The sequence below is a fragment of the Sycon ciliatum genome, chromosome 1, assembly GCF_964019385.1.
Source record: "Sycon ciliatum chromosome 1, ocSycCili1.1, whole genome shotgun sequence".
NCBI classification, from domain to species: Eukaryota; Metazoa; Porifera; class Calcarea; order Leucosolenida; family Sycettidae; genus Sycon; species Sycon ciliatum.
Window position 1 is genome coordinate 15,333,803 of NC_088643.1, and position 10,378 is coordinate 15,344,180.

General features: G+C 47.5%; 1 protein-coding gene across 1 annotated transcript; it reads left to right on the forward strand.

Annotated features, from left to right (window-relative positions):
• Nucleotides 1-8,566: 8,566 nt before the first annotated feature.
• Nucleotides 8,567-10,024, forward strand: LOC135816187 (uncharacterized). The gene has a single exon (XM_065329624.1). The coding sequence runs from the start codon at nt 8,567-8,569 to the stop codon at nt 10,022-10,024; it is 1,458 nt and encodes a 485-aa protein (XP_065185696.1).
• Nucleotides 10,025-10,378: the final 354 nt, after the last annotated feature.

The window sequence follows — 10,378 nt, forward strand, 5'->3', positions numbered from 1 at the left end:
CCTGAGTGAACATCAAGTTAGTTCCTGCACTCCATATGTAATGCGTCACCGAGTGGTCTAGAAGGCACACACAAGAAAACTGACGGACAAATAGGTTCTTCGGCTCAACCTGCCTGAAGTACAATTTTTAATAACAATATTATGTAAAAACACAACTGAATAACAACCAAACGGAACGGAACTGCAACCGAACCACAACTGAACAACAACTGAAGAACAACAACTAAACGGAACGGAACTGAACTGACACAATATAGAGCAAGGAAAAGGATAGCCAACGATAAGAGTTCTGAGAAGTAACGCCTACTAACGGGTGTTGGGGAAGATACTAGGAAGACACTTGGGACAAGACGAATGGAAGAACTAGCTATTGGTGTAATGTGAGTAAAATGGGAGAATTGTAATGTGCAAAATACGAGCTAGTGTGCAGTGTATGTAAGTAAGCGCAGTAGGTGTGAACGTGTTAGTGTGTGGGTGATAAGAGCTGTCAACCGAATGTACAATGTGCAATGTGCATGCCTGTACCTGTATGACTCAGAGTGCTAAAAGACTGTCCATGCATCATAGTTAGTTTCGTGTACGTACATACAGGATACAGTCATGTACTACATTGTCTACTAGCAAGGTACTAGGTACTAGGTAGGGATACTACACATAGATAAACTTTACTCCACAAGTCGCAGACAACAACTAATAATAGGACTCAGTGAGCAGTCACGTCTCGATGACCGATCACGGTCCCCGTGACCAATCAAACAGTCACAAATCCCCGAAGAGCAGTCATAAAGACTTGAAGTCACACACCAGTTTGAATCCCGATGACCAGTCACAAACAGCCGCGACTTTCTCTGTGAACGGTCACAGGATCCACGTCAAAATATTACGACTCAACTGTAGGCATTCACGCGATCGATCAGCATACTTTTTTCCTTCACTGGTTTCAGAAGAAGTGAGCAAGAAAGATTTCGATCAACTCTCGATCTCCGCGTAGTTTACTTGTAGCTCGAGTCTGGTGTGTGTGGGCTCCTTTCCAAAACGAAGGGTGGTCGAAAATCTTGCAGGTTTCAGATTGAATCTCTTTTGAGAGGACGTTCTGGCTAGTAGATTGTGCTATTCATCATAATTATTTGAAGAACAAACCTCGTCGTTCAGAAAAGCTATTTTCGGAATATTTTCAGTCAAGTAATTTTTTGCATGCCGATCTTGCTAGAACGGAGACTGATTTCAACTGATCCAGCATACAAGCAGCACTCGCGTTGTGTTTTTGGAGAGGATGGGTGACAAGATTACGGAGTCAGAAGTGGACATCGTCGACGATGCAGAGACGAAAAAATGTAATGAAGATGGAAATGAAAATATGTTCATCTCCAAGAAGGTACTGAGCACATCAATCAAGCACCTTCGTGTGTGTAGCTCTGTCTTTCTTGTGGAAGACTCCACAGAAAACAATGTCCAGCTTGTTGAAACTGAAACTGCCTCTCAGTTGAAGTCGTTCAGGGAAGACGTCTATTCAAGACATCATTGATCCATTCTCAAGAACCATCGTAAGAAATTAAATCAAGTCATGTGAGCGATAAGAATGGCGACCTAGACCAGGGAAGTGTGAGTGTCTTGTTTTGACTGCAGTGACCAGTCAAGGCCCCATGACCAATCAAGGTCCCCGTGGCCAGTCAAACAGTCACAACCCCCCCCCCCCCCCCATGACCAGTCACAATTATTAGTTTACCAGTCACAATGCCCCATGACCAGTCACAAATCACCATACATGTACATGTGTAAAGCACACAGTTCGTGACTGCTCGCGGAGTGATTCGTACTGCAGGATTTGTTGTGGAAACTATAATTGCCTATGAGCGGTCAGAGAATACAGTTTTGACCACTAAAATTCCATGCGAACAGTTACATGCGGAATGTACAGTTGCGACCACTCTTTCTCTGTTAGTAGTCACAGGCAGAATATAGGTTTTTCTGTATTACAAGAGATTGGAAGCTTTGTCACAACTCTGAGTTTCACGTATTACTACGATCGCCAGGCAACTGATGGCTCCTAAACGGGCAGCCTGAACATAAGGGGGAATAAGGTGGGAAATTCTGAGGGGTATCATAGGCGACGCGTATCATAGCGCAAGAGTCAGGTGCAGGCGTGAAGTTGCCAAGTCTTCAGACTTGGGGCTATGCAGCAGCAGTTCCAGCGTGAGTGACATAGAATAGAGCTGGGGACTTAAGTGCCAAATCCACACATGCACACACCATTGCACACACATACACCCACACTCTCTCCCTTTTCTCACATACACATACACTCACACGCGCGTATACGCGCACACACACACACACACACTCATTGTCTAAATCTCTCTCTCACACACACACATTCATTCTCTAAATCAAAACACACACACATACACACCTGACCTGACCTTTGACGCCAATCGCCGGAGGCGATGATAGCAATGCTACGGCAGAAGCCATAGCAACTTGTGCTGGGATTGCACCACACACACACTCCACACACACACACACACACACACACACACACACACACACACACACACACACACACACACACACACACACACACACACACTCCTTCCTTCGACAATCTCCGAGCGGCTGGTGCATGCTGCGAGCTAAGCTCTGAGCGCACACACACACATCCACACACATCCACGCACGCACACACACACACACACACACACCACATTCTCTCTCTCTCTCTCTCTCTCTCTCTCTCTCTCTCTCTCTCACACACACACACACACACACACACACACACATTCTCTCTCTCTCTCACACACACTTGTACTTGTACTTGTTGCTCACTGCCAAAACTGGTCACGTGGGTCTCCCCGGGAGAGGGGAGAGAGACTCAAAAGGAATCTTGGAAAGATGACTCAACTGGCTATTGAACCGCCCAACGGCCGACACCCCCTGAAATCCCCAAAACTCTGGGTGGACTTGAAAATGATCCCACTTATGGGCTCACCACACCTCAGTAAGTGGGTGAGGACAAGGTGCAGAAAAAGGATTGACGGCATCAGGGTATCCGTCCTGGGATCCAACTGCAGTTACCCCTGCCCCCAGTGAAGGTAATACTTGCTACTCACACACACACACACACACACACACACACACACACACACACACACACACACACACACACACTCACACATGAGCACGCACACTCACACATGAGCACGCACACTCACACATGAGCACACACACACACACACACTCACGCGGACGCACACACACACACAAATAGGCAGCGGGACTACCAGCTAGATTGACGGGACCTTGCGGACAAAGTTACGGAGGTAGAACTTGTTTTCATGACGACACTTGGACACAAGTATTTCTGTATTATTATTTTATCTCTTTTCAACCTATCCACCAGACAAGAAGGGATGCGTAGACGGAAGAACCGTACCCTTGGTGATACTGATCACAAACACGATTAATTCCTCCAGGCCATTGAGCACCCAATTCTAAACCTTATCTAACCAAAGTTCTTGTCAATCAGCATGCCAGTTCAAGAACATCTCGTCAGACATACGTATCGATACATGTCTGGTGCACTCTCACTAAAAAGCAGGCATCGCAGGCTACATCATAGTTCGCACCAGCAATCACAAGAAGTTGTAGTGAGTGAATATTTCTATAAAATTAATAATTAGGCGAGACCAAAAAAATTAGTGATTCCCGGGCCCTCCCGCACCAAAATCGAGCCAAGGCCAATTGTTTTTGAACAGTTCATAATACATGTACAGTACTAATCGTGTGAGTAGATCTGTGACGTGGAGTCACACAAACCCGAGCTTTGCTTGTACGACTCCCTGATGTACAGATCAGGACCATCGTTGGCCGAAATACAGAAAAATCGAACGGGTAAACCGCGTGCCTGTTTTTTGTGAAAATTGAATAAAAATAAATAAATATGACTGCATGGAAAATACTGTAAAAAAAAAGCTCGGCATGGCATGCGCATATGCGCATACACACAGCCGGTAGCCATAGGAGAAAAAAATAAAAATTCGCCCGCCCGCACCAATTTCACATGGGTCCTGCCCGGGAATCTCGATTATTTTATTTTGGTCTCGCCTTAGAAGGAAAATACGTAATGGACAAATGAAGGTGTGGAGGATGGCCCAAAAACGCTGACAAGGAGACAGTAAACGGTACACAGTACTCGTATGCATGTACTTATAATACACGTTATAGGAGCACAACGAGAAAGACCATGTACCATAATGTTACATCAATAAATTGTGGGAGTAGGAATGAAGATGTGTTCGAAGCAATAAACTGCGTAAGCACTACGTTGTTCCACAATATTGAAATACAGTTTCCTGTAGTCAAAACAAGACACTCACACTTCTCTGGTCTAGGTCGCCATTCTTATCGCTAACATGACTTGATTTAATTTCTTACGATGGTTCTTGAGAATGGATCAATGATGTCTTGAATAGACGTCTTCCCTGAACGACTTCAACTGAGAGGCAGTTTCAGTTTCAACAAGCTGGACATTGTTTTCTGTGGAGTCTTCCACAAGAAAGACAGAGCTACACACACGAAGGTGCTTGATGTACTCAGTACCTTCTTGGAGATGAACATATTTTCATTTCCATCTTCATTATATTTTCGTCTCTGCATCGTCGGCGATGTCCACTTCTGACTCCGTAATCTTGTCACCCATCCTCTCCAAAAATACAAAGCGAGTGCTGCTTGTACGCTGGATGAGTTGAAGTCAGTTTCCGTTCTTGCAAGATCGGCATGCAAACATTTACATGACTGAAAATATTCCGAAATAACTTTTCTGAACGACGAAGTTTGTTCTTCAAATATGTTGAATAGCACAATCTACTAGCCAGAACGTCCTCTCAAAAGAGATTCAATCTGAAGCCTGCAAGATTTTCGACCACCCTTCGTTTTGGAAAGGAGCCCACACACACCAGACTCGAGCTACAAGTAAACTACGCGGAGATCGAGAGTTGATCGAAATCTTTCTTGCTCACTTCTGAAACCATGGAAACCTGTGAAGGAAAAAGTATCCTGATCGCGTGAATGCCTACAGTTGAGTCGTAATATTTTGACGTGGATCCTGTGACCGTTCACAGAGAAAGTCGCAGCTGTTTCTGACTGGTCATCGGGATTCAAACTGGTGTGTGACTTTATGACTGCTCTTCGGGGATTTGTGACTGTTTGATTGGTCACTAGGCCTTGACGGATTATGCTAGCATAATTTTTCGCATAGTTCCTACCAAAATCGAATAATCGCATAAGTCGAGGCAAATTGCATACGAATCGCATAAAATTGGAATAATCCGCCTGTTCGCATCGCATCGTAGCTAGGTCGGACGGTGCGTTGACCCCGTTGAACTTCTGCTACTACAGTACAACGCCCTCTACAAAAAAATTCCCCTGCAATTTTGCATAGAACCATCATATACATAATACATTAGCAGCATATGTGAGCATAATGCGGCATAATAATATGATAACTTTTAGCATAAAAATAGCATAATTCTGCAATTTTTTCAGCAATGCGAAAAGCATAATTTCACGAAAATAATAGCATAATCCGTCAAGGCCTATTGGTCACGGGGATCGTGATCGGTCATCGAGACGTGACTGGTCTAGTCCTTGACGGATTATGCTAGCATAATTTTCCGCATAATTCCTACCAAAATCGAATAAGCGCGTAATTCGAGGCAATTTGCATGCGAATCGCATAAATTGGAATAATCCGACTGTTCGCATCAGTTGTACGTGTTTTACAAGTACAAGCAAGAGTATATAACCCCCCATATACTCTTGGTACAAGTACAAGTAGATGCACCAGGAAGTAGAAGTAGGACAGAGAGTGGTGGAGCGTGATTAAACGAGTTGGAGGGCATGGCCGGGACAGCTCCATCCCAGTCCTGGTTGACCCCGATGGCATGGAATGCACCAAAAGCCACGACAAGGCTAACGTCATAGGGAAGTACTTTGCCCAGAAGTGCAGCCTAGACGATGACTTTGCAGAACAGTCGGGGCCGTTCCCGCATGTCCGCCAGCGCACCGCAAATACGCTTGCAACAGTCCACTTCCGCCAAGCCATCGTACGCCGGACACTCCGAGCCCTGAACCCAAGTAAAGCCACAGGGCCTGATGCAGTACCTGCTAGAGTGCTGAGAAAATGTGCCGACTCTCTGGCCCTGCCCCTATCCAAGCTGTTTGCCCTGTGCTTCTGCAGTGGTCATCAACCTGCCATGTCGAAAGTTGCCAACGTCGTACCGGTACACAAGAAAGGCCCCAAGTCGAACCCCAGAAACTACCGACCGATATCACTACTGCCCATAATGTCTAAGTGTATGGAGTCCATCGTGAACCGCAGCCTGTCCAACTTCCTGAAGAAGAATGACATCCTTTCTCACAGGCAGTTTGGCTTTCGCACTGGACTGGGAACCTCTGATCTGCTGATTGCTCTTCAGCATGAGTGGAGCCTTGCAGCTGCCAGTGGAGGCCTCGTCAGGGTACTCGCAGTAGATATTGTCAGGGCCTTCGACAAGGTCTCGCACAACGGCGTCCTCCACAAGGCTGAGCGGTGCGGCATAAGTGGCCTCCTCCTTCTTGCCTGGCTCCGGAGTTACCTGACAGACCGCCACATCCGTGTCGTCATAGGTGGCCAGTCTTCACCGACCCACCGAATCCAATCTGGCGTGCCACAGGGCAGCATCCTCGGCCCCACCCTCTTCCTTCTGTACGTCAACGACGCAGAAGACCACCTGCCTGATGGGGCGAAGCTGGCTGTATACGCCGACGACACAACTCTCTACAAGTGCATCACCACCCGACTCAGACTGCCAGAAGAGACAGCAATCCTCCAGCAGGCAGTAGACTCACTGGCAGCATGGGGAAGCAGGTGGAGGATCAAGTTCGAGCCCACAAAGTCGCAGGCATTGACCATCAGCCACCACCGCTCGCCAACCCCCCCCCCCCCCCGAACGCAATACGCTTCCAAGGAGCAGTCGTGCCAGAAGTAGAGGAGCTCAAGCTTCTTAGCGTCACCTTCGACAGGCAGCTGGCATTCGGCAGCCATATTCGACAGCTTGTAGTACGCGGAGCCCAGCGGCTCGGCTTCCTCCGTAAGGCATCGGCTGTGCTAGACCCAAAGCACCGGGCAATCGTGTACCGTGGCTTTGTCCGCCCTGTGTTAGAGTATGGCATGCTGGTGTGGATGAGCGCAGCCCCCACCACCTTGGCCCGCCTCACTGCCATCCAGCGCCGTGCCCTGCACATAATTGGAGATGGATCATACCTCCCGAGCCTCGACATTCGCCGTACCGTAGCAGGGCTCTGCTTTCTGTACAAGCTGCACTTTGTGGAGGGTCCGGAAATGGTGAAAGCCATTCTGCCACCATCAGCAGCCGCACCGCAATGCCGCATGTCTACTCGTGAGACAACCAGATCTGCAACACATCATCCATCGCAACTCACCAGTATTCTTCCTCCTCAGGCACGAAACAACACGCTCCGCTCATTTCCCCACTCCCCCATCGGAACGTGGAATCAGCTCCCACCTACCCTTCTGCAGTCTCCCCCTTCCCGCAGAGGTATGCGCACGTTCAAGAAAAACGTCAACGACCACTTGCAGCGCAGCAAGTGGGAGTGGGCCACAGACAGGCTATGATCTCTGCCAACACACCAGCCTAATTATACTGACCGCATTCCAGCTCCCTTCTACCCCTCTTTGATCCCCTTCGCTCAGCCTTAAAATCCGATTATCAGTTCACTCCATCTTCCTATGGTGCACTGCTTTTACTATTGTTTTGTCCTATCTCAGTCTCAAATTCTCCCCATTATCGTTTGCAAAGCCGCGTTTAAGCCGGTGCTCCCCTCTTGGATGCACATGTTTCTTTTCTCCTATGTATCGGCGCACAGGAGTAACAATGATTCCGAGACCTTTGGTCGGAGGAGTTACTTTTGCCCCGCCCCCACTTCCATCCAATATGCCACCGCCCCCGCTGTGCAGCATCTGATGGTACTGTGGTATTCAGTAAAAAAAGAAAAAAAGTCGTAGGTTTACGACTCCCTTGATAACATATCTAGTCCACTACAATCAGTGTCGGACGGTGCGTTGACCCCGTTGAACTTTTGCTACTACGGTACAACGCCCTCTACAAAAATTTCCCCTGTTATTTTGAACAGAATCATCATATACATTAGCAGCATATGTGAGCATGATGCGGCATAATATGATAACTTTTAGCATAAAAATAGCATAATTCTGCCATTTTTTCAGCAATGCGAAAAGCATAATTTCACGAAAATATTAGCATAATCCGTCAAGGCCTAGACTGCTCACTGAGTCCTACATATAGAGGTTATGCGAATGACGTCACGAGGAGCGCCAAGGCGGCTGCGAGTGGCAGGGGTGGCAAAATGAAGTCGTTTCTGCTTGAACTATTTTTTACTAGTCTTTGAGAGGAAAAGTAAAATTTGTTGTTGGTTGTCGACATATCGTTCCTCACTTTTATTTTGATTTCCGCTGGTGTCTCGCTTGCTGAAGTTTTTAGCCTTCAACATGCCGAAGAGTTGTGCAGCCGTCGGATGTAGCAATCGTGCCGATCCTGGAACGGCTGTGAAGTTTTACAAGTTTCCTGTAGCGGACGAGCGGCGCAAACTATGGGTTGCGGCTATGAGACGAGAGAATTGGAAGCCAACTGACAGTAGCAGGATCTGTTCAGACCATTTCGTAGGCGCAGAGAAGAGCAACGATCCACTATCTCCCGCTTACGTTCCGAAACTTTTTGAACATGTCAGGACTCCTGTAAAGCGTAAAGCGGAGAGGGATTTGGTGGCATATGAACGCCGAGCGAAGCGGAAGCTGACGTTCGAGGAGAGCAAGACGCAGACACCAGTGAAAGTGGACGCCTCCGGGAATGACTTCACAGAGGCAATGGCAGATTTGCCTGGTGCCTATGGTGCAGAGGTAGAGTCTGATCCTGTAGCAGTCTCCAGTGTCTCATCGCAGACTGACATGGATATGGAGCACTTGACGCGGCTGGAGGAGACAAACAACTGTTTGGTCCTGGAAAGCAAACGGATGCCACACGCTCCAGGACAAGGTGACACCTTGTCAATCGAGTCGTTTGAGAAAGACAACGCGAAGGTGCTCTTCTACACTGGTTTGCAGTCTTTTGGGACCATGATGGGCATATTTGAACACGTGAGGAAGAGAGTTCCACAGCACCACCGCCACACGCTCTCTCTCTTCCAGCAGTTCTTGATTGTTCTCATGAAGCTTCGGCTGAATTGTCGGGACCAAGACTTGGCGTACAGATTCGGCATTCACCAGTCGACCGTGTGCCGGATTTTCCAGCGCTGGATCCGGGTGATGCATGTGATGCTGGGACCACTTGTCAAATGGCCGGAAAGAGACGAACTACGCAAAACTCTGCCACTTGAATTTCGTAAGCATTTCCCGGGCTGTGCTGTCATTATTGACTGCTTTGAAGTTTTTTGTGAACGACCTTCTGATCTGATGGCAAGAGCTCAAACGTACTCTCACTATAAAAGCCATAACACTGCAAAGTTTTTGATTGGCGTAGCGCCACAAGGTGTCATTACATTTATTTCGCATGCATGGGGCGGGAGAGCCTCAGACAAGTTCATCACAGAGCACTGCGGTCTGCTTAGTCACCTAAATCCGGGTGACCAGGTGCTGGCTGACCGTGGTTTCACTGTTGAAGACAGCGTTGGCATGTTCTGCGCAGAGTTGGTGATGCCCCCATTTACGAAGGGGAAGAAGCAACTCTCCAGGCTGAAATTGGACAGTGCTCGACAAGTGTCACGCGTCCGTATCCATGTGGAGCGAGTGATTGGAATGCTTCGCCAGAAATACACGATCCTCTCTGGCACTTTGCCCATTGCTTTCCTCATGCATGACGATAAAGCTACATCATGTGCATTCATTGACAAGGTTGTCACCGTCTGCTGTGCTCTGTGCAACTGTTGTGAGTCCGTCGTACCTTTCGAGTAAATTACATCATGCCGCTTTGTCAGCTGTCATGATTGCTATATTATTAACCCCTTGTGCTTTTTGGACTGTCTGGATATACCGGCAATTATATTTCTGTTTTACCTATTCTGCAGTTGCATGCGCATGTGTTCACCTCATTGACCTCGCTTGTTTCTAGTTTCTTTTGTCTGGCTAGCCAAGCTTGCTTGGTCATGGCAACACCAACAGACTTACAATAATAGTAATAATAATGGCTTCTATCATCACTCACGACATGCCTGCGTTTCTTGTTGCATCAATATAATGACTCGTGGTCCAAATAGGGACAACACAATATAATATGAATAGCCCTGAAACCCAACTTAGGGTGCTGGG